Source organism: Podarcis erhardii (assembly GCF_964252035.2).
Source record: "Podarcis erhardii genome assembly, chromosome: 1".
NCBI lineage: Eukaryota > Metazoa > Chordata > Lepidosauria > Squamata > Lacertidae > Podarcis > Podarcis erhardii.
Genome location: NC_138497.1, coordinates 123150982 through 123176273, shown reverse-complemented (window position 1 = coordinate 123176273; position 25292 = coordinate 123150982). Strand labels below are relative to the sequence as shown.

The following is a 25292-nucleotide window of genomic DNA, read 5'->3' as shown; positions in this document are numbered from 1 at the left end:
GAAGCCTGGAGAGCGTCGGTGCGCACCGACCCCTCTCGCTCTCCAGGCTTCAGGAAGCTATCCACAAGCCCTGCACGCCCGGGGGGAGTTCCCGCGGGCTTGCAAGGCTTGTGGGCGGCAGCCTGCAGCTCGAAGCACGGGGCGCCCTCCGGAGGACGCCCCATGCTTCGCGCAGGTGTCCACAAGCCTTGCGCGCCCTGGGGGAGTTCCTCCCGGGCTCGCAAGGCTTGCAGGCAACAGCCTGTTCTGGGGGCTGGGGCCGGGGCAAGCTCGGGCTTCCCCCGCCCCCAGCCCGCAAGCTCTGGGAGCGATGGCGAGGTTGCGCAACCTCGCCTTCGCTCCTGAACCCCCAGCCCCGAGGCTAAAAACAAAGCCAGGACAGCGAGCGGGATTATTCTGGTTGTTGTTGTTCCCCTGCACTTGGTAATTTTTTAAAAGGACAAAAAGAAGCAGCATTAATCAACACATAATCTCTCTGAGAAATGACCAGTATGCAGCAAGCTTAACTTCTTTCTGCCACCTGTGCTTGCTTGGTTTTTATTACAGCCAATGATACATCAAACACCATTTCATTAAAAACAAAACAGGAACCAACAGTTGATCTGGACTTTCTAGGATTTAGTCCAGACATTTCCTATAAGCAAAAGTTCATGTTTACCAGACACTATGCGGAGCAGCAATAGAAGTTTCAGAACAGTAGGGGAACTATTCTAAAAAGAAGAAAAGTGGGGGAGGAAACCTTGGGAAAATGAAAATATTTAAAACAAATCAAAGAGTACTTTGAGCCAAGTGGAAACTATCAAACAAATAGTCCCAGGTACAATATAAACATTGCAACCGTGTGTGCTCACTGATCAATTAGATACTGGCTTGCAGCAGACTTTATTTTTTCAGACTGTTGAGAAGAATTCCTGGGAAGTTTATTACAGAATCCTCCAAAGGGAAAAATCAGTGCTAACAAACAAGAATGCCCAAAAGTACCAACCCCTGCCAACCCACAATATGCAGGTGAAGGGAGTACAGGACTTGTTCTAGGCCAGGGGTCACCAATGGGGTGAGTGCTTGCTTTGACAGAGTGTGTCTGGTGCCAGCGACAGTTTCTGCAGTTTGCAAATTTGCCCACAGACCCAGAAAGGTTGCTAGCCCCTGTTGTAGGTTGTGCTTTAGGTATGAACAGTCAATAATGAAGCCCAATGGGCCTGGGCCATGCCAAAGAAGAACCCCGTGTACACCCTAAAACATACCTAAGCATCCTTTGCAAAGTCTGGGAAACTTTGGTCAATTGTTTCCGAAGAAGCCAGTATTCAGAAGCCACCTTCCTATCATTAACTACCACAACCTAGCTTGTTTTGAAGCTGCCTGGTAGATGTTGTGACGTGGGGTTTGTGATTTCAGCTCTCTTGACATAATATGCTGGAGACAGTTCTCTAGTAACACTTCTTTATTAAAGCAACAAGACTGAGACTTGAGGAGGGGAGAGCTACATTTATAGGGACAGGGAACTAGCTAGAAAGGATACATTTTGGAGGGAACAATATCAGGCAATCACAGTCCTGCCTTTTGGAGGAAACCAATAAGACAGAGGATCCAAATACAGCAGCTTAAATGAACCAATAGTAGCTGTACCCTCTGGAACCAAAAGGCAGTTACTTTACCCTAATGCGAATACAGACAATAATAATACAGATATAAAATCCTTTGACTCAATACACAACAGTAGAGATGCAATAGAAAGGTAGGCTTAACTGTTGATTCCTGACGTGTTTCCTCCCTGCAAACTGCCAGGAAAGGGGTCTGCATGAAGCTTCCACATAACCTGGCTAATGGGTCTGAATTATAAATTAAAAGCAGTTTTAAGATAAGAAGAAGAAAAGTCCATACCGTAGCGTGGCCACTTGTGTGTTGCCCTAAAAAGAGAACAAAATGGCCATAGATTTGTAGTAGGCCTGGGCGATGTATCTATACATTGCCCAGGACTGGTTTGAGGACCAGAGCACAATGGCACCATCACCCAGCAGGTGAAACTGCCACCACCACCCGAGTCCCTCCGCCACCAGTGTCCAGAGCAAGGAACGAGCTGCATTGGCCCCAGCACCTCACGGGGCCACAGCCGACACAGCTTGTTTCTCCCTTTGCTTTCCAACATTGTGATGTATCACGATATTTGGCTGGTGATACATGGCTATGTTGAGAAGTTGTTATCGCCCAGTCCTAATCTACAGGTGCAAATCCAGCAGTTAAAATACTTTAAATAAAAATACAACACATCTGACCACACCTGTGGTGAGGTGACCTTTGTCTGTGTGCTACCAACTGTGAATGAAGAACTTCCAAGCCCCCTCCCTTTTAAATCTAATATTATTTTGCTGCAAATACAATTCTATTTGCGGTGTCTCTGAAGCAGACCCTGAAAGCCATAAGCTTGTTATATCTGAAAACATGGCCTCATAGTCAAGTGCACAAATTTAGCTCTCAGTCTTAAAACGTATTAGAGGCTGATTAATTTCAAGAGAACAGGCTTTTGAATATGTGCCCTCAGGTGACAGCTTAAAACAAATGTTAAAATATATTCTGCTTCGAAAAGTGCAAGCCTCAAGGAACTAAGACGCTTAATGACATTTGTAAGAATATCTGCCTCAAACCATTTGCTGGTTTTTTTATCAGCTGAAAGGGGTTACCAGTTGTGCTCATTTTAGGAGTATGGCTTTTGCAAAGGGAGACAACTTGGCCAATAAATGATCTGGTTAGACAATATGAGCACAATCCAGAAACATGTGCGAAAGTCACACTGGGGAGAAGCTTACATTGAAGCGTATAAGCACACACGAGACCAAATTATAATCATTAGTGAGACTCTGAGCAGATTCAAAGTTTAAACAGGGCACGTTACCAACATTACCCACTTCTATGCACATCCCAGTGTTCCTGCACAGGGAATACTGGGAGAAGACCAGGCTATAATATTTTGCCCCAACACTCCAGCTCTCTTCAGCTGACCAGCACAGAAGTTACTCAGTGCACTGACAGGGAGCAGGGATTGCTTTCAGACGCCAATCCCCAACCTCCTCCAGGCCTTGATCCAGCTCTTCTGTATATTAAAAAGCAACATCCCTGTTTGCATGGAGAAAAAGAGGCAGGGCTACATGCATACAATTTGGGTAGAAACTCACAGAAGAGCTGGGGTCAGGGGGTTGTGATTCAACTCATTCCTCCTCCATATAGATAAGCATCTCCTGATCTAGTTGCCCAAACAGCATACCCTCCAACATTTCTCCGGTGGAAATAGGGATATCCTATTCTATAATAGTAATTTTACTATTTATATCTGGCCCATCTGACTGGGTTGCCCCAGCCACTCTGAGCAGCTTCCAACATATTTTAAAAAAATAACATTAAACATTTAAAGGGTTCCGTATAAAGGGCTGCCTTCACATGGCTTGGGGGTTGGATAACTCCATACCCGCCAACATTTCTCTGAAGAAACTAGGGACATCCTAAGGAAAAGAGGGACATTCTGGGACCAAATCAGAAACTGAGACAGCTTCTATAAATCCAGGACTATCCCTGGAAATAGGGACACTTGGAGGGTCTGAAGCAGGGCTTTTGTGTCTTTCACATGTGTTGTCAAACATCACTGCTGAGATGGTGCAATCCTACGACAATGATTGTACCACATGTTCTGTTTACACTGTACCAGCTCTTAAACACATAAATGTGTGCTTTAATCTCATTCTCCAAATAGCATCCAATGCAAAGAGCTCTATGCCATTTGTAATTTTTAAAGGTCTTAAGCCACTGCAAAACTTATTCCACTGGTTGCCCATTTGTATTTTGTTTTCAACACCAAGTACTTTCCCATGAATATTTTATGACTTGATGGCATCTTAGATCGTATGATGGTCAGTTGCACAATTGTTCAATGTCCCAAGTAGTTTCATTTGCAATTCTCATCAATGCATAGATACACGTCACAAGTTTTAAGTTCTATACATCCATAAAAATATAATGAGCATAGAAAAGGTGATATATGTCTTTAATCTAGCTTTCAAATTGGGGTTGTTCTAACAGTGGCCAGAAGAAAGCATGAAGTTATGCACGATTAAGCCAGAGTTATTGCAATATAGCTCATGGCACATTGAGCTGTGACCAGTTTGTCTGGTAAGAAATATTGTTGCCCTTGATTTCTGTAACATGAATGGCTTCAGCTAACTCAAATTCCCCATTTAGAAACCCCTTACATTAAAGTAAAAGTGAAACTTGTGTTATGGTATTTAAGGTAAAAGGTAAAGGTACCCCTGCCCGTACGGGCCAGTCGTGTCCGACTCTAGGGTTGTGCGCCCATCTCACTTAAGAGGCCGGGGGCCAGCGCTGTCTGGAGACACTTCCCGGTCACGTGGCCAGCGTGACGAAGTTGCTCTGGCGAGCCAGCACCAGCGCAGCACACGGAAACACCATTTACCTTCCCGGTATAAAGCGGTACCTATTTATCTACTTGCACTTAGGGGTGCTTTCCAACTGCTAGGTGGGCAGGAGCTGGGACCGAAAGACGGGAGCTCACCCCGCCGCGGGGATTCGAACCACCGACCATGCAATCGGCAAGCCCTAGGCGCTGAGGTTTTACCCACAGCGCCACCCGCGTCCCATGGTATTTAAAACACCCCAATTTATGAATGGGATTTTCTAGCCTTTTATGAATGGGATTTTCTAGCCTTTAGTAAACTGTAGTCTAATTATCTCTCAATATTATCTGTTCCTAGGACATTTTTCAAAATAATGATTTTTTTAAATTTAAACATAATTTGAAGCAGTGAGTAGAATGGTAAAACCTAAATAGCGCTCTTCAGAACTTAAACCAAATTAGCTATGTTAAACGAAATTAGCAGAACTTAAACCAAATTCAAAGTGTTGATGCTGACCTTTAAAGCCTTAAACGGCCTCAGCCGTACCTGAAGGAGTGTCTCCACCCCCATCGTTCAAGCCCAGACACTGGAGCCTCCTCACCAATTATCATCATCATCAACATCATCATCATCATCATTATTTATACCCCGCCCATCTGGCTGGGTTTCCCCAGCCACTTTGGGCAGCTCCCAACAGAATATTATTAATAATAAAGCAACAAAACATTAAAAAACCTCCCTAAACAGGGCTGCCTTCAGATGTCTTCTAAAAGTCAGATAGTTGTTTATCTCCTTGCCATGTGATGGGAGGGCGTTCCACAGGGAGGGTGGCACTACCGAGAAGGCCCTCTGCCTGGTTCCCTGCATTCTCACTTCTCACAGTGAGGGAAGTGCCAGAAGACCCTCAGAGCTGGACCTCAGTGTCCGGGCTGAATGATGGGGGTGGAGACGCTCCTTCAGGTATACTGGGCTGAGGCCGTTCAGGGCTTTACTAATCCTCTTCCTCGCTATTGCCTTACTGTATCACCTTTGGCCTGCCCTCTCTGAGTAAGAAAGGAGTGAAGGGAACGAGGATATTAAGCAGAAGCAGTAACCTCTGCTGATTCTTCACATGGGAAAAAAAAAACTAACCCAAGGTAACAGCAAAGCCCCATGTTGTGTCATGTTCTACAGAACAGAAGAATTCGGAAGGAAATAGTTGAGTTGTTCAGTTACAGAAGGCCATTATAAACAGTGGGGGAAATGTGAACTCCTAAAACAAACAAACAAAAAAGGATCGCGTTGCTTTGTATCACAGAGGACAATGTCAGATCAGGGGACCTTCCTATATAGGTATTGGAGCTTTCCTGTTCACCAGTCTGCTACCCGGTCATTAAAGAGGCTATAATTAAATATGTTTACTCATCTTCCCCCCCAAAAATACAAGGGAGTGGCGGGAAAGGAAGAGACTCTGGGAAAGATGCCATTAAAGTTTCAACCTTTCTGATGGTTTCCATAGAACTGTTGGGTAGATCTGGACACTTTGCTAGAGTCAGGGCCAGAATTCAATGAAAGTAAGCCAAACTCATGAGCTTGGAACTGAGGAATTCCAAGGAACCACTGAAATAGCAAAATTTCAACCATGATTCAAGTCTTAGGGATAACTAAACGGAAACTAAAGTTTATACAAGAAATGCACAATTCATACTCATTTGTTGTTGGAGATTCAAACATCTGCCCTCATACTAAAGAACTAATGGGAGGTAGCGTTTATAGCAAAGCTTTCCAAACCGTGTGTCGGGGCTGGAAAGGGGTTATTTAAACCTCCAGTTAGCTACTAAAACTGAATTACTGTGCCGTGAAACAATGCATGTCTAATAAGTGTGTCATCAACATGAAAGTTTAGAAAGCTGTGCGGTTTATAGTGTCAGGCTAGGACTGGGTGGAAGAAACTCAGGTTTAAATCCTCACTTGGCCATCAAGCGGACTAGTGACCGTGGCTAATTAACTTATCTCTCAACCTAACCTAACTCTCAGGATTGTTGTGAACATTAAATGAAGGAAAGAACCCATGGATTAAAACCTGAGACAGAAATTTAATAAATAAAACTTGTAAGCCACAATAATATGATATTTCAGGGCTGTCGCATTGTATTTTGTCACCAGCAATATATGATTTCCTATCTATGCCCTACAAAGAGGAAGAGCACTAAGACCCCCATAGTTCTTCCTGAACTTAAGTTTTCTATTGAATTGTGCCTGTGACAGCCCACCTTCCACTGTACTTGGTGCCATTTTGTCTTTAAAATCTTTTTGCTGGGCGAGCACTCAAGTCACTCTACTGCTCAAAAGCAACAGTGCTTGCATATACAACTTGGTAGGTGGGATGGATTGCAGAACACCTGCAAGACTACCTTCCTCCTCACCCATAACAATGCACACTCCATGCCATTAAATATTTTATTTCTTGTTTCCTTAATATTACATTTGTTTGGAGCATGGGCTTGGCATTTTATTAAAGCTTCCGTGTCTTTGTCATGGCTTTAAAAGCAAGCTATTCCCATTGCAAGGCATTCCCACCCCATAATATGCAGAGAGCATTACTCTACTTCCAGCTGATCAGGGCTAGAGCACTGCAGAGGCAGTCCCGGCCGTTGTTTGTCACGCATCTCCCAAAAACCTCAGGTTGTAAGGTTGGGTTAACCAGTGTGTTCAGTTTCAGTTTCTTAAAACAGGAGCAAAAATGTGTTGTGCTGCAGGGGCTAGCAGAGGGGATTGCTCTTTCAAAAGAGGTTTACGGGTTAATAGGCGCTGACATGCTTTAGGTTCATCTAATGTTTCTGTTCGCCAAATGTCTCCATCTGGTGAAGCAGCCACTCGCATCACAAAGGCAGGATGGAACAGAACATTGGTTTCTGTCCGAAAGATCATAAATCCCAGTGACGCGCCAGAAGTCTTTGCAGTGGAAATATACTGATAAGCTGAGCCAATGACAGCGAATGGGCCTCTACGGTTGCTGTCACTGAGCAAGAAAACGTTTGGAAAAAAGAAGCATACACATCCAAAGCAACGCAGAGCGAAAATAAGTGTGAGCATTTGTGTGTCCCGAAAAGGCCCCTTCTCAGTGCTGATGTTTAACTATATTCAGCAACAAAAAGACAGTCTTGGTGTGGACTACTGTGAAAATAAATATTTTCATATGGGTGTCTTTTCTCATTAATTACAAAAAAGAGGGCTGAACACATCCATCAACTGGCCTGATCTGATTTAAACATACACACACACTTCTGATTAAACTCAAGCCATCCTTCTCTTTATAATCAGCGCCAGCTCTGCTGCCTGCTTCCTACTTTTGCATATCCTTTTAACTTCTCATTCCAGAGGGTGAATCTACATTGCCAACGCTTCACGGTACAAGGACAGGCCAGCCAGGAGGAGAACAACGTCAGTGAGGAATTTTGCAGCAGACAAAAGGAATACATCTCCTAGAATAAACGAACACCTTGGTGATGGAAATGAATTTGTTTTTGAGACTGGAGATGCCTTTGTCAATGGGGTGAAACAAGAAAAACTAAAAATCTAATTCACTGTGTGTGGAAATGTCCGCTACGGAGTGCCTTGTAAGAGAAATTACTTGTGTAGTTGGATATGAAAATATGCCGTCTGCAAAAGAAAAACTGGTCAAGTTGTTATGTATATGCATACACTGTGGGATGTCAGCTTTATATGCTCTGAACAAGTATATCATTTATATCATCAAGTATATCATCAATTGGCTCAATTTTTTTAATCATGAGTGGAAATCACAGTGGGCAGCTCCCAAAAATCTGTTCCAAAGGACTGGGAGACCCTCCAAAACATCATGGAAGACTTGTGGGGAGCAGGTTTGCAATCAGAAAAACAACTCCCTTTATCATACATTAGCAGATGCCTCCACTGGGTTAAAAGCCATCACCCAAGCAGAGCAGCAGCACTGTATTTCACACATCAGAGTTTTATTGGGCCTTCCTAATCTGGGGGGGGGGGAGAAGCACACCTAAACAACAAAGCTTCACTTTTTGATTAAGGAAACATGGTTCCACCCCCACTGTTCAGCCCAGACACTGGTTCCAGCTCCGAGGGCCTTCTGGAGGTTCCCTTAGTGCAAGAAGTGAGGTTACAGGGAAGCAGGCAGAGGGCCTTCTCGGTAGTGACGCCCACCCTGTGGAACGCCCTCCCACCAGATGTCAAGGAAATAAACAACTATCTGACTTTTAGAAGACATCTGAAGGCAGCCCTGTATCAGGAAGTTTTCAATGTTTGTCATTTTATTATATTTTTATATGTGCTGGAAGTTGCGCAAAGTGGCTGGGGAAACCCAGCCAGATGGGTGGGGTATTATTATTATTATTATTATTATTATTATTATTATTTGATGTAGACATAAGCATTTTTCTAATCAGATCAGGTGAAAGTGAGGTGTTGTTTCAGCAGCAACACCGTAAGTGTCAACGTTTATACAGTGGTACGTCGGGTTAAGTACTTAATTCGTTCCGGAGGTCTGTTCTTAACCTGAAGCACCACTTTAGCTAATGGGGCCTCCTGCTGCCGCCGTAGCCCAATTTCTGTTCTTATCCTGAAGCAAAGTTCTTAACCTGAAGTACTATTTCTGGCTTAGTGGAGTGTATAACCTGAAGCCTATGTAACCTGAAGCGTATGTAACCCGAGGTACCACTGTACTGCCAGGTCAGAACGGATAATTTTTTCTATAAGGCATCATTCTGACAACATGCTACAGTCCTATCTTCCACCCTTTTTATTGTCAATTTCAATGGGACATAAGCACATTGAACTTTCTCAGATTTCACATTCTGGTTCTAAGATGAAAATGCACTCATAGGTTAGAGTTGCATTTGACCGATTGCAATAACACACCCTTACATGTAGTTGTGTGTCTACATGGTAATTGTCGCACATGTTGGGAAAAGATTGGTTTATATCTCTGTGTACTTCAACCCTGACCATTGGCCATTCTAAGCAGGGTGCTGAGGGTCCAAACACATGAGAAGAACCACAGGTTCTCCAGACCTGTCATAGGTGATGCTTCAAGCAACTCTTCTGATCCCAGACAATAAGCAGAACATTTATAAATGTTAGCAATAATTTTGGAGTGCATAGATATCAGGGTAAAAAAGAAAAAAGAACCCATCACATAATGTAGCTGCTACTTTCGTATTGTACAGGTGTCGAGTTAAAAATACAAATAACGATCAGGGCTCTGTTAATCCATTAAAGTTCTCAATTCAGAAGACATTTCAGAGGCTGAACAAAGCCTTTGGAATTGAGCATAAGGTGTTGAACTTTCCCCAATCTTTCCACTCAATCAGAGCTACAAGCGTAAGTGTATTAAAAGAGAGCTTATGTGAAAGCTTTTTTCCCCTTTTTAATCTTGTCTGACCTGAAATTGAAAGCCTCTAGAATTTCCCCAATCCCAGCAGGTTTTACTATAAGCTCCAATCCTATCTAAATTGTCAAATATAGTCCTTATAAGAAAAAAAAAAACATGTTATTGAAAAGCTGCTTTGTATTTATTCGTGAAAAAATGACAATCAGATTAACCACGATAGAAACAAAGAGGTCTTAAATATTTTTCACCACAATTGTTCTCAGTATCTAGATTTAAGAAGAGGTTTTTTTTAAAAAAATCTATATCCCAAAGTGCGGCACAAAAATAGGGAACCAATGTTTACTTCGGTTCTTAACTTTGTGCTACCGTTGTTCAAAATTAGGCAGAAATTCAGAAATAATCATATCAACATAGCTATTGATTTTTGACAGCAGTTGCTACTCCCCAGGCAAAATGTACATCACCAAAATGTACATCACCAAAATTTACATCACCAGATATGCTGGTCTATTTTTGAAGGGTTTCCTTAACAGAATGTTTTACCAAAAAATATGGACCAAAATCCAACACAGAGTTAATTGATTTCAACAACCTTAAGTACACTTGACTCTGTGTTAGATAGTGGCTCAATAATTTCTCATGACTGTACTTCCAGGTTCTCACATTTCTTCCATTTCAAGGAGAGTTCAGAGAATTCTTAGTATGGATACTCAGAAGTTAGTCCCAGTGAGTTCAAGTTCCAGGTAAGTGTGTACAGGATTACAGCCTGAAACTATGAACCAAGATGGCCTTAAGAGTGTCTCAGCCCTCCATCTGAAATATAAAGAGGGTGGCCTACCTTACAGAATTGTTGTCATGCTTACAGTAAGAGAATGTAAGCGAAGCACATATAATTTGAAAGTGCTATCTATACAAATGCTAAATTACTCTTGAGATAAACCTTCAACTCACAACCCTCTTTCTTCCTCGCTTATCTATTTGGATCATTTATTTATTGCCCTTTGTGCAAACCACAGGGCGCTTTACAACAAAGTTGAATAATAATAATAAAATCACTAAAATCCATAAAAAATAACACAGTCTTTAAAATACACAGCCCTGATATAAATGTTGGGCCATTTCTAAGAGTCATTGTGTGAGAAAGGCAATATGACTCATAAGCTACTCCTGAGTCTTCCTACTCAAAGGTGGTGGTTTTTGTGTGTGTGTTTTTAATGTAGCCAAGACAACATACACACACAGAGAAAATTTCTGCAGAAATATAGAGTCGATTTACCATCTATTTTATAATTTCACCCAGCACCCCACACAAATTTGACAGCAGTATTGAGGGGGCACCTGCTTTGAATGTGTAATAAAAAAACCAAAACAAATTACTGTTCTGTGTTTGCTGAGTAACTCTTGCTTTTCAAAATGCGCTACCATCCTCACGACATTCAGAAGCATTCTGAAACAACCTGTCGATAGACTGTAGATGCACGCTTGTGAAAGAAAAATCTTACAATGTTATCATTTGCCTTGTAACGCAGTAAGAGCTAGAAAAATTACCTGTCTGAATGACCTCAAGGTGAAACAGTCTAACCAGAGGAGCTCCAAGTATAGTGAGTGAGCAAATTAAATTAAAACACACACAAAAGGAGCGACAAGTGCAAATCGGAATTATCGGTTGGTATCTTTCCAGTCTCCTACAGGCCCTTGTGGAAATTCACAAACCAGTTCATGTCAGGTCACAGTAAAAGCAGAAGAAATAATGCAAATAGTTGACGGCCGCTGAATTTCACTTCCAGGAGCTTAACATATTAGGACAATACATATTGCAAATTGCAAGATCATTTCATGTGGTTGACTCCATTTTCCTGCTACATGTTTTTTTGTGGTGTTCATGAGGAGAAAGAGTGAGACTTATATGTGCTTCATGGATTACTGTTTTAGCAGAATCACAAAGCGCATGTCATGTTGAAATAGTAATGCGTGGAATAGCTCTAATAAGCAACCAAAATAATAAACAACCAAAACAATAACAAAAGAGGTCTTTTTCTAGTTGAAGAGTTTCACTGCAAATGAACCACATAAAGTCGTACCTTGGATCCCGAACGCCTTGGTACTCAAACATTTTGGTTCCTGAACACCGCAAACCCGGAAGCGAGTGTTCCAGTTTGTGAACATTCTTTGGAACCCAAACGTCCGACAGGGCTTCCACGACTTCCAATTGGCTGCAGGAGCTTCCTGCAGCCAATTGGAAGCCGCGCTTTGGTTTCCAAACATTTTGGAAGTCGAACGGACTCGCAAGACAGAAAACCCGCTAGACGAAAGGGTTTTCCGTTTTGGAGGCGCTTCGCAAAACGAATTTCCCTATGAGCTTGCTTCGCAAGACGAAATGTCTTGCGAGTTCCTGCGGGTTTTTTCCCCTTTCCCCCCCCTTTTCCTAAGCCGCTAAGCCGCTTATCAGTTGATCCGCTGATAAGCCGCTTATCAGCTGATCCGCTAAAAGCCGCTAAACCGCTAATAGCGCTAATCCACTAAGCTGTCAATGGGCTTGCTTCGCAAGACAAAAAAACCGCTATACGAAGAGCCTCACGGAATGGATTAATTTCGTCTTGTGAGGCACCACTGTATCCTCCTCAGGGTTTGTGTTTTACAATCAGGGACAACCTCTCTAAATGATGAGTTTAGACCAGCCATGTATACAATGCCAGAAAAGTTACTAACATGCTAAGATCACTCCGCCCATCTTCCAACAGCCTGTCCACTTGCCCAGATGGAATTCCATGCAATTGTCACCTGCATGGAATTCTTCATCACCTGCGGCAACCAGTTACATAGCAAGTATGAGTTAGACTAGAGTGAAATTAAGTCTGTCCACAGTAGCCTTCCCCAGGCTGCTGTCCTCAAGTTATCTGACTACAGTTAACATCAGCCCTAACCATTATGGCCAGGGATGATGCAAGCTGCTATCCTACAGCACCTGGAGGGGGAGAGATACAACTCCTTATATCCAGTTGGCACCTCAAGTCAATGAAGTTCAGTTCTCCCTGAGATGCCAACACTGTGCCTGGGCTGAACCACTTCAGACTGCAGGCTGCCGCTCTTATGACAGAATGGTCCTCCATACAAAAACATTTGCTACACACACAGGAACTAGCTTATCGTACTAGGCTAGAATCCTATGAGGTGGTTAGGTAGGGCAGGAATCAACAGTCTACCAATAGTAGTGAGAAGGACTAAGGATGAAACGCTATGAAGCACAAATGGACAATTCAACAGCAATCTGTTTGCCGGCACAGGGTTCAGTGGTTTCCACACACTCCATGTAGGGAAAGGGCAGAGTTGTGGGGCCCCAGTAGACCGTGCCCAGCTGGTTCTGTCATAAGAATGGTGGGATTAAGGAGGCCCTCTAAGAATGCGACACCAGCTGACCAAAAAGCAATCGGATCCCGTGGTCTGTTTGATATTCCTTCGTATGGAACTGAGACATGCGCCAAAAAAGAAAAAGGAAACTTTAAAGTCTCTTCAGAATAAAGCAAGTAGGAAAGTTTGGGTTCATTAAATCTATGTTCTCACTTCTTCCCACTAAAGAGTCTGACTGAAAAGAAGTGTGGGGAATGTCATTCAGGCACCAGGCCCATTGGCAGACCAACTCTTGACTTATAGTGATGTCTGCCAACGTGACATGAAAGCTGGCAACATCAGGCCTGCCACCTGGGAATCCCTTGCAGACAACCTTGATACAGTCAGGTTGTGTATCCACAGCAGTGGCCAGAGGAGGAATGACCACTGGGAGGAACACAGAGAGAAGAAGCAACATGGTGCATCTACACCATGGGGCATCTTCATCTGCCCCAGCTGCAATAGAACATGTCTCTCCCATATCAATCTCTATAGGTCACAGCAGATGCTGTAACTCTCCAACAGTTTGACTTTATCACCAATGGCACACTCTTCCATCGTCTCTCGAGACAGACAGATGCCAACATATTTTCTAGGCCACCTCAATTTTTCATTTGTGTGTTTATTGATAATGGCCACATAAGGTTTCCTAAAATTAATACTCAAGTCAGCATAAAAGTAAAGGAGATCACACACCCCCAAAGTAAAATCTAGGAAACAAATGGGATCAAATACATAGGATATTCAATACCTATCAATGTCAAGTTATAAATAGAAATGACTGAGTTTAATCAAAGAAAGGTTAGCACTTCTGGAAGGGCATCTCGCTGCCTCCGTTGGTCCCACTGGTACAGAACATTTGGCTGCTGCCCAGCAATTTTACACTTCTAATTCTGTAGCCCTTTTGCCAGGGCTCAGAATGCTGTTGTGTCTGAATTTTGAGACCTGGGACCAACGGCTGATAAGACGTACTGCTGAACCTAGAGTTCTTTCCTGATTGTATTCCACCAAGACAGACAGGACAGACTAATCCATATGGAAACCTGATAAACCTGCGAGAAGCATCAACCTTCAGTAAAATGCCAGTTCATCATCTTCTGGACTTAAAATCCCCATCCGAAACAGATCTCTAATTAAAAGAAGATTTAACTCCATTACTGAAAAACTCAATTACTAAGACTGTGGTGACTCAATACTAAGACTGTGGTGACTCAATAATTTTCTTCTTAGCATGGACAGTAAATATATATTGCAGGAGAGGGAGAAGTGAAACAGTAGTGGGTACCTTAAATGTTAAGCACAGAGGATATCTTCACAATGAAAACAGGAGAGTCCCTGCAGATGTATCCCAGTACAATACATGTGAATGTGTCACCAGCATAAAATTTAGGTGCACACACAGCAGGTAACTCCACAAGACAAAAGAATATGTGCTCGGCTACAGCGAAGTTGAGTGAGGCAGCTTCCTATAGGTGGTGTTCAGCTAAATTTTCTTCAGAGCAGATCCACTGAAAATAATGAGCATGACTAAATTGGGTCCTTTAATTTCAACAGGTATATTCTGAGTAAAACTTAGTTGAATACCACCTGTTGTTGCAAGTCAGGACACATGCATTTCCCAAATCAACACTTTTGGCAGCTCCCCTGCTGCCTCCCACACCATCTTAACATGCTGTTCTGGAGGGGCCCACAACTTTCTGGACTTGATTTTTAAGGGGGGGGGGGTTCAGTTGTGAAAACAAATCAGCAAAAAAATTCTCCTGACTTCTTTCATTAGTGGTTGCTTCCAGTGAATCAAAAGTCCTCCTATGGAATGGCACCAGTTGGAATCCATCCACTATCAACAGTCAAGTGAAAACCTTCATATTTAAGCTGCCACTTTCCCACTGTAATCAAAACGCAATACATATATTTCCTGTTGATTATCACCCTACAGACCCTCTTGGGTGTTAAGACCAGCAAAGGGTACCTTTGGTGCTTCCGACACCCACAGAAGTGTTGGGTCTGGTGGCAAAGGAGAGGGCCTTATCTGCAGGAGCACCTCAGCTCTGGAACTCCTTCCACACAGATTTGCATCTAGCATCTTTGTTGCACAAATGTACCTCTTGACCCACACCTTTTGCAGTTACGGTATTTTGTTTTGTAAGATCCACCTCTTTTGCTGAATCTATACAGCTCTGTTTTTGATCAGCAGTTTTACCTTTTTATTTGCTAATTATTATACTTGTTTTTATATTGCATATTGTACTGCGGCGAAGGACAGGTAGGAAGCCTGATAGACAAATAGATAAAATATCAACAGGTTATAGTGCAAAGCGAGCTGCTAGTGCCTTTTAAGGAACAAGCTCCTTTACCTATAAAAGAATCAAGAAAATGCTCATGCTGACTGGATCTGATGAAAAGGGAATAAGCTCGTCTCACTAACCTTCATAATAACCCACTGCCACTTTAACCAAGAAGCAACTAATGACGGCAGGAAAATAACCTTTCGAAGGAAGGGGATAAAATCTATTGTAGTTAACTGAGCAAATGGAAGATTTACAGTGGATTTCTCTCTTTCATATCATTTCTCGGAAGGTTAAGCTATTAACTTTCCTGTGGAGAAGAGCAACCAGTTTTTTTTGTCTATTTCTGTCACATCAGAGAATGCTTCTCTTTGATGATGGTGAAGAGTTGGAAGCATATTGTACACAACATCAACCCCTACCAGTTGAGTTAAATGCCTACAGGAAGATAGAGAAGAGAATGGAAGAGACAAATCTGCAACATTACCTTTAAAAATACACATAAGCATGAAACTACCGGTAGTTCTAGTAAAACAAAAACAAAAACTCTATGGCAGATGCCCTTGTCCTTCATTTTTGTTAAAGTATCATTTGTCAAACAGTTTGAGGGTGATTGATAATTATGCTTATTTTGTGGTAAGGAAACAATCGATTATCCTTCGCACCACAAGAATTAACTTATTTTACACAAACTCTGATGGGTTCCCCCCCCCCTTTTCTATTTTTGTGAACTAGGAAGTAAACAATTTTCCTTGGTCTAATAGCATCGCTGTCAAACAGCTCTCCAGTGTTGGATGGATGGAAAATGTACATCTGAACTGCTGCATTATCCTGGCATCTCAAACTCTCTTATGCGTAAGGCAAGCTGCACGTAATGTATGCAAGTTGCAGAAACAAAGAAAAAAACAGATCCAAGTGCCTTAGTCTGACTGTAAATCAAGCTCATTCTTTGAAAATCAGAAGACCAGCACATGATGCTGAGAGGTAGAAAAGCCATATTTTTCATCCAAATGCTTCTTATTGAACTTTTCACTACTTGAGTGAAGTTAACTTCATATTCCCTCAGTCCATTTAGACAGCAAATGCAAAAGCTTTTACCCTATAGGGTAAAAAGGTAAAGGACCCCTGGACAGTTAAGTCCAGTCGAAGTCGACCATAGGGTGCAGTGTTCATCTTGCTTTTCAGGCCAAGGGAGCCGGCGTTTGTCTGCAGGCAGCTTTTTCAGGTCATGTGGCCAACATGACTAAACTGCATCTGGCGCAACGGGACAACGGGACAGAAGCCAGAGTGCACGGAAACACCATTTACTTTCCTGCTGCAACAATACGTATTTATCTACTCGCACTGCTAGGTTGGCAGGAGCTGGGACAGAGCAACAGGAATTCACCCTGTCGTGCAGATTCGGACAGCCGACCTTACAAATGGCAAGCCCAAGAGGCTCAGTGGTTTACTTTAGACCATAGCGCCACCTATAGGGCAAATGCACAGGATGACAAGTGTGGGGAAGGAATCACACTTTTTAAAAGGATAAGAGTGTGAACAGTTATATGAGTGAGCATTTCAAATATTCAAATAAATGAATACAGCTCAGCAATGTTTGCAAAAGCCTTGTAATGTAAGTCAGTAGTATTATCAACCCCACCACACCCACAGTGAATATAGAGAGGTTGAGGGTGAAAGGACTGGAGTTGAAGGCCACTTAGCTCACAGCTGAGATAAGATCTGCATAAGAGAATTCGCAATGGCCAGCCACTATGTTATTGTGCAGTTGGCATGGGATGTGTCCCCTTGGGCAAGGGGAATGAGAAGTCCACAGCTTTATTAGAAGGTAAGCATCCTGTGGAGCTTTGTGTGGAATCCCACAAGAACTTTCCAGAGAGCCCCCTTGCAAATACCAGCACAACCAGTGCAGCACGACACTAGTTATATCTGCAGATCAGTTAGCTAAGGAAAGTACAGCATTTTCCCAGGTACCATAGATATGTTTCCAACAACATTGTTACGGAAAGGCAAATCTCAAGGAAAGAGACTCAGACAATGCATGACAAATGAACAGTTGTGTATCTATTGTGCTAACCATTTATGCAAAAGCAGCCTCAAAAAATTGCTTTAACCACACACAGCTAACAACCTAAGCCGATATGGTATAGTCAACAACCAGGTAAGATGCACTGTCGAGTCTTGTTAAATCGTTTTGAGACTTCTTTGTGCAAAGTGACTAACCACTGTAAATAATAATAAATAGGAAGTAGTAGTAGTGATAGTCGTTAAATGTGTAGGTAAAGTGCAAAGGTCAGCATGGGTCAAAATTTATTAGCACCAGCCACCGATCATGAGATGCTGGTTTCTAAAGTCGTTCACAGCATAAACAGAACCTGGGGCATGTTGCTGAAGTGGTTGAGTGGAGCAGAAGTGGAATCTATCCTGTTTGCATCATCTCAAATGTCAGCTAAACCAGACAGTAAAGTACTAGCTGGTCCCCATCTTTCCAATAAAGGTACTAAGTAGTTACAATGGAACAGATCAGCTTGCTCCACTCTTCACTGCAGCTGCATCAGTTTAAGTTACTACGAACTTTAGGGTGTAAAAGAGGAGTAGCTCTGTACACTGATTCATATCTTGCGCACGTGGACTCAGGATTATAAGCTAAGCACTCTATAGTTTAGTTACACAAGATAAGTAAACCCTGGTTCTGAAACTACAAGAACATAGCTTATGGACAAGAGTTTCGTAAACAGCACACTACCGCTAACAAATAGCATTGTAAAAAAAAATATGTTCCTGTGATTTTGAAGTTATTTCCATGGCTCCCTGCCCCCCCCCCCCGAAGCATGCCAAGTTAAAGCTACAAGAAAGCTAAAACTTCATCCTATTTCCACAGAAAGGAGCCAACCCTTTGAACTTCTAAGCCTTATTGCAACCAAGCGTATTTAAGAATAGAAAGAGCTTGAGCACAACGTATTTTCTGCAATCAAGAAGATTGCTTTTCCGTAGCTATCAGATCAGGACAAACCCAAAGCTTTGATAACGTGGAGCGTGTTTTTACACGAATCACTGGAAAACCTTGTACTGTGTTATCTTTACCTAACCATTCCCATTTGTTTAAAGAAAGACAAACCTTCAGAGGAGCACGCCAGGTAACAACTGGAACGAAAGCTCTTTGCTTACCAATGTGATAAAGTCCTATCCAGTCTGTGGGATCCACTTCTTCTTTAATATCCCAGAAAATGATGAGGTTCTGAGACTGCCCTAGGGTGTATTCATACATGCTTGCAGTCAAACTAGAGCGGCTGTCAGATGTCACTAGATCAGTGTCACTATTAGCACGTTGAAGGTTCATGTTCTCAGGCATGGTGCCCTGAGATGCCAGACTCTGGAGGTTCTCAGGGCTCAGTGTGTATCGCAACTGGGGATTCCTCCGTCGCACAAAAAGCAGATGTTCCCTGGCTGAGCTGGTCATCTTGAGCTTGTTTTCACAGCAGAGGTTTCACATAGAGAGCTGTAAAGAAGAAAACACAAACGTCAACATACAAACTCTCTTGTACATCTGCTGAGATCAGAAACTTGATTAGGAGAGCTAAACTGTTTGGTTGTTGTTGTTTTTTAAAGGCTGTGGGGAGAAGCTTTCACCGTTAATACTCAAAAATGGCTTTTCACAAAGAAAACACATATTTTCCAAATAAATTTCTGCTCACATTTTTGCGTACCTACTTTACCCAAGCTCACCAGGCCAGCTGAATCACTCAAAATTATCCTCTTTACTGGTCCTTAAAACTGCTAATTGTCAACACTATGTTTCCCATGAAGGTCAATTAAAGTCACTAGTAGAATCCATAGGAATCTTGTAAGCTGGCTTTCAGTCCAGCAGTGAATGCAGTGACCAGTATCCAGTGCAGCAAATGGGTGGGGAAGTGGTTTGAGAAGGTGCATTTCAAAATAGGAAAAACAGATGGTCCTAAAACAGCGTGGAAATCCCAGCTTTAACCATGTTCACAAAGTGTTCCATCACCTATTGAGTTTATGCCTTGCTGATTTTTCCTGGGAAGAAGCTACTTTTATCACGCCTTAATTTATCCCCAAAAGAAGCTATACGGTATTCACATGCACATACAAGGCTGGTATCTACGGGCAGCAGAATGAGTACTGAGGGGGCAGAATAGGCTGGTAAAATGAATGGCAAACAGCTGGCGCAAAATCTCTCCCCCTGCTGCGTTAATCCCGCCTTGCACACAGGAAATTATGTTAGCATTTTGACATCAGTATTGAGACTACAGCTGCTGCATAAGAAAATGCAGTTGTTTAATCCCACAAAATAACTGCCGGGTTTTCCCATAGGCCCTGCCAGTTGAAGGAGTCAAAGGCATATGAAAGATCAACAGCTATGATATGCAGATCAAACACAACCAGTGCTGTTTTTCTAAAAAAAGAGGGGCTGAAGCTCACCATGATCTTCTCCCTTTTTCTCTTAGAATGGCAATGGAACCCACCTGAGAGGTGCTGAGCTGAGCTCCTGCGAGCTCCGGCTGGGGGGGGGGGGGAGCCCTGACCACAACTTATTATTTTGCCCAAACGCAACCAACTCATTTCCACCATAGCCACAGCCTTGGATTCAAACAGAAATCAAACACTGTGCTCTGCCCCTCTCTCCAGCTTGCTCCTTTCCCTCTAATTCACACCACAGCCCCCAAACTCTACCTCAAACTCTGCCTCTGTGATTCTAATTATCTCTGAGTTGAGAGAGGGTCTCCACCCATTTGTTCTCTCACACAGAGCCCTATTTCCTTTGTTATCTTAATAGGCCATCACCCCAGGCAACCACCTCATGAGGAAGCTAGCCGGATCCAGGGGTTCAGGAAGCTAGCCTGGCTTGATTAGCTTTTAACACTTGCTGGATCCAGGGATCTGAGGGGTCTGGCAACCACAAACTCTTAGCACTATTTAAGTCTTTAAATGGAGAAACACAATACAATAAAAGCAAGCAGGGGGAAATTCAACTCCCAACACATTATGTCATATTTTATAATGCAAAACTGTTACACGTTAACTGTAAATACCACCTGTAAATGCCATTTACTAGAAATCAATCTTAAATTTCCCAGCAAAATTGAATACGGCTCTCTCCTAATAAGATTTACGGGCTGCCTTCTGAACTGTCTGGCAATTCATGAAAGATTGCAAAGGTAGCTGTAACTTCCTCCATAACAGTATAAACATAATGGTGCAGCCTGCATTAATTTCATTTTGTGAGGATATCAGGAAACCACCACCCCACCAATGTAGGTTTTGAATTAAGACTTTTAAAAAAAAAACAAAAAAAACCCCCTCTTTTTCTTCCCAAGTCTTCCCCCTGCATTCTTAAGCAATCTTGCAAATTTCTGCAGGTCTCATATTGTCACCCAGCCAGTTAAAGGTAGTCACACTTCCGCATCATCCATTTTTTCTGGCTATGAATGCAGAGACAGGTGGTTCTTCTCATGGAAAGCTACTATTGGCTTACTGCTCCAGTGACACAAAGACAGCCTCAAAAACCAATAGCCGACATTCATCTAGATTAGAATAATAATAAAAAACACCTCTATGTACAACTGCAAATTCATGACAGATGAATATTAACAGGCCTTGTCCACCCCATATGGCCGCTGCGCATCGAGTCTCTTTCGCAGGGTATATACACCCACAAATTTCATAGGGTTGCCAGGCCTCCCTAGGTCTGACTTGAAGTCTCCAGGTTTGCCTTGCCCTCCCCAGGTAGCAGGTGTAGCACTTTTTTCTCCAGTGGGCATGAGTGCCTTTAATTAAAGAAAAACAATTACCGTATTTTTCGTCCCATAGGACGCTCCGTCCCATAGGACGCACCTACTTTTTGGGGGGGGAATAAAGGGGGGGGAAATCCTTTATTTCCCCCCCCAAACCAGGTCGGGGAACAGTGGGATGGCGGCACTGCGCCTCCCCGCTGTCCCCCGAGCTTGTGGGGCTGGCCGATGTCTGTCCGGGGCGCGGGGCGCTCTGCTTCAGGTTGCTCAACCCGCCGGGCGGCAGGCTGCTATCCGCAGTGTGGGGAGCCCTGCGGGAAACTCCTGCAGGGCTCCCCACGCTGCAGATGTCTGTCCGGGGCGCGGGGCGCTCTGCTTCAGGTTGCTCAACCCGCCGGGCGGCAGGCTGCTATCCGCAGTGTGGGGAGCCCTGCGGGGAACTCCGGCAGGGCTCCCCACGCTGCAGATGTCTGTCCGGGGCGCGGGGCGCTCTGCTTCAGGTTGCTCAACCCGCCGGGCGGCAGGCTGCTATCCGCAGTGTGGGGAGCCCTGCGGGAAACTCCTGCAGGGCTCCCCACGCTGCAGATGTCTGTCCGGGGCGCGGGGCGCTCTGCTTCAGGTTGCTCAACCCGCCGGGCGGCAGGCTGCTATCCGCAGGGTGGGGAGCCCTGCGGGAAACTCCTGCAGGGCTCCCCACGCTGCAGATGTCTGTCCGGGGCGCGGGGCGCTCTGCTTCAGGTTGCTCAACCCGCCGGGCGGCAGGCTGCTATCCGCAGGGTGGGGAGCCCTGCGGGGAACTCCTGCAGGGCTCCCCACGCTGCGGATATCTGTCCGGCGCAGGCTGTGGACACCTGCGCGAAGCACGGGGCGTCCTCCAAAGGGCGCCCCGTGCTCCCGGCTGCCGCCCGCAAGCCGTGCGCGCCGGGGGGGAGTTCCCCCGGGTGCGCAAGGCTTGCGGACACCTGCGCGGAGGACGCCCCTTGCTCCGCGCTGCCGGCTGCTGCCCGCAAGCCGTGCGCGCCCGGGGGGAGTTACGGACACCTGCGCGAAGCACGGGGCGTCCTCCAAAGGGCGCTCCTTGCTCCGCGCTGCAGGCTGCCGCCCGCAAGCCTTGCGCGCCTGGGGGGAATTCCCCCGGGCACGCAGGCCTTGCGGATAGCTTCCTGGAGCCTGGAGAGCGAGAGGTGTCGGTGCGCACCGACGCCTCTCGCTCTCCAGGCTTCAGCGAAAGCCTGCATTCGCCCCATAGGACGCACACACATTTCCCCTTCATTTTTGGAGGGGAAAAAGTGCGTCCTATAGGGCGAAAAATACGGTAAGATGGCCATGCATGCAGCTTATAAGCTTCAGCCCAGCAGGAGCTGGCCGCAAATTACTGCACAGACATGATGTGTGGGGGTTCCTACTTGCCTCTGCTCCCCTCAATCTCCAGGGCCCGCCCCCAGACACCAGCCCCCCCCCCCGATCTCAAGTTTGGGCCCTGAAATATCAGGGTCTGGGTTCCTCCTGACCTAGCAACCCTAGCTGTACAGGACGCTTGTACTCTAACAAAAATGCAGGTTATAAAACATGCATATGGGCAACTCGTACATGCATAAGAAGCCATAAATGCATGGAGGTACAACTCGGCATTCCTTCATGTGTTGAGAATTATCATCTTCACAAAGCTAATAGTGGGTCAATGGAGTGAATTTGAGAACCAGTTGTTATCTCTGAAAATTTCTACACACACACACACACAGAGAGAGAGAGAGAGAGAGAGAGAGAGAGAGATTAGATTTAAGAGGGGGAAAGGTCCTGTTTGTGCATTAAGCAGAGAAAAGGACCAAGAGGAGACTGCAGGGCAGATTTAAAGTCTCTGTAAACTGCATTTGTCCCATCAGATGGATGTTTGTCATCCCTGGGTTAGGGCGTCAGATTAGGTAAAAGGTAAAGGACCCCTGACACTTGCAGATGACTCTGGGGTTGCGGCGCTCATCTTGCTTTACAGGCTGAGGAAGCCAATGTTTGTCTGCAGACAGTTTTTCCAGCATGACTAAGCTGCTTCTGGCGCAACGTAACACTGAAACCAGAGCAACGCACGGAAACACTGTTTACCTTCCCGCCGAAGAAGTACCTATTTATCTACTTGCACTTGTTTGGCGTGCTTTCGAACTGCTAGGTTGGCAGGAGCTGGGACTGAGCAACGGGAGCTCACCCTGTCGCGGTGATTCGAACCGCCGACCTTCTGATCGGCAAGCCCAAGAGGCTCAGTGGTTCAGACCACAGCGCCACCCGCGTCGCAGGGTGTCAGATTAGAAAACTGAAATTCAAATCCCCAATCAGTCATGAAGCTCACTGCGTAACCACAGGGCTGTCACTGCTTCTCAGTCTAACAGACCTCACAGAGCTATTGAGAGGGGGGAAATGGTTGGGGCGGGGAGTTGAATATATATGCCATCTTGAACAATGTGGTAGTGAAGGTAGGATATAAATGTAATAAGTCTACAAAGTCATTTATTGACTTGCTGAATTGCCTTAAGAAAAGCTGTGGCTCATCTCATTTCTCTGCTGCTTCTCAGACCCACTAACCCAACGCAGAAGATAGTTGAAGACTATAGATCACGAGCATACTGAAAGCTCAGTATAAATTATTTAATGGCAGAAATGTTTCCCATGTGAAAAGTGCTGCTTCATTTTGTCTTTGGAAGACCAGTGTAATATTATAGGTAAAATTCAGCATTGTGAAGAGGAAAAGTATTTCCCTTGAGTTCATACATTGCCCTCTTTGTTTTATTATATGCATTAGTGTCACTGAATAAATTTCTTCCTTATGCAGGAATCTCTTTGAAGCCGGAATCTCTTTGTAGCTGTCAGTTGCCAGCAATGAAGCTGATGGGAGTTGTAGTCCAAAACATCTTCGGCAAAGCTTATTAGAGGAATAAGCTTGATGGACAGAAGTGACATGGAATAATACACAAGCACATTTTGGTTGGTGTATATTATTTCTAGTTACAATATATGTCAATCATAATATATTAAATATGAATCAGGTCAAGGAAATGGGAGTGGAATAAGTAGATTTCAGTTGCCATTTGTTCTTCCCATTTTCTTGGAAAGCGAAAGGAACTGTTCTCAACGAAGGTCTCCAGTAGAATTTCGCCAAGAAGCAGGGGATCAGAAATGTATGTTACTAGTTTATATTACAATGGAGTGGGAGAGGGTTCCACGAAAGCTCTCAAGATAAACGGATGCCTTAAGTCTTCGGCACTGGCTATGCTGCATGTGTTGAAGTAAACTCCTACATGCAATGGAAAGAGTTGGCTGAAACCAATCTCATTGTCCAAGGGTGCAGTGAACAATGTAGATCTTGATTTCAGGAAAGCGTTTGATCCTGTGCCAGACAAAATATTTCCACAGAACTAGAGATGAGTGGACACATGGGGAATGCGAATTGCAAAGTCACTTCGATGCCAGGTTCAGATGTCTTTATTTGCCCAGGCATTTTGAGTTTTGTAAGTCTTACCAAATGAGCTTCGTTGGTTTTAGCTGCCTTATTTGTTTGTTGTTATTGCTAGTATTTAACAAATTCATAGACAGTTTCACAGCATGACGTCATCAAAGAGGAGTACAAGATGTCATACTTTTGCACACCTTGCTGTTGATTTCATCACCCAGTTCGTTTTTACTTTGTTTTATGTTCTGCACCCCATCTATCTGCATAAATGAATGGTGGGTTCTAAATATTTTAAAATAAATAAATTCTATTCCAAAAGGAGCCAGCTTTGGTCCAGCCCTCTTCAACGTGGAAAATTAGACTAACTGCAAGAGAGAGAGAGAGATTGCTTCTCTGCATTTCTTCTATTCACACTTAACGTGTCTCACTGCCAGTCTAAGCCAACAGTAGAGGAACATGCTTCTTTCCTGGGGAAGGAAACATGTGCCAATGCAACTGTATGTTAATTAGAAAGAGGAGGAGGAGAAGTGGTGTTTGGATTTGATATCCCGCTTTATCACTCCCCTAAGGAGTCTCAAAGCGGCTAACAATCTCCTTTCCCTTCCTCCCCTACAACAAACACTCTGTGAGGTGAGTGAGGCTGAGAGACTTCAGAGAAGTGTGACT

The 25292-nt window shown here is 44.1% G+C and overlaps 1 protein-coding gene across 4 annotated transcripts in view; it reads right to left on the bottom strand.

The window, feature by feature from the left end:
• The window catches only part of HECW2 (HECT, C2 and WW domain containing E3 ubiquitin protein ligase 2), a 193857-nt gene that overhangs the window by 116040 nt on the left and 52525 nt on the right, over positions 1–25292 (bottom strand). For all 4 annotated transcript variants that reach the window (XM_081855139.1, XM_081855143.1, XM_081855144.1 and 1 more), the window contains exon 2: positions 18606–18936. In XM_081855139.1, the coding sequence (XP_081711265.1) occupies positions 18606–18897 (292 nt within the window). In that variant the 5' untranslated portion in view covers positions 18898–18936. The remainder of the gene's footprint in view (positions 1–18605; positions 18937–25292) is intronic.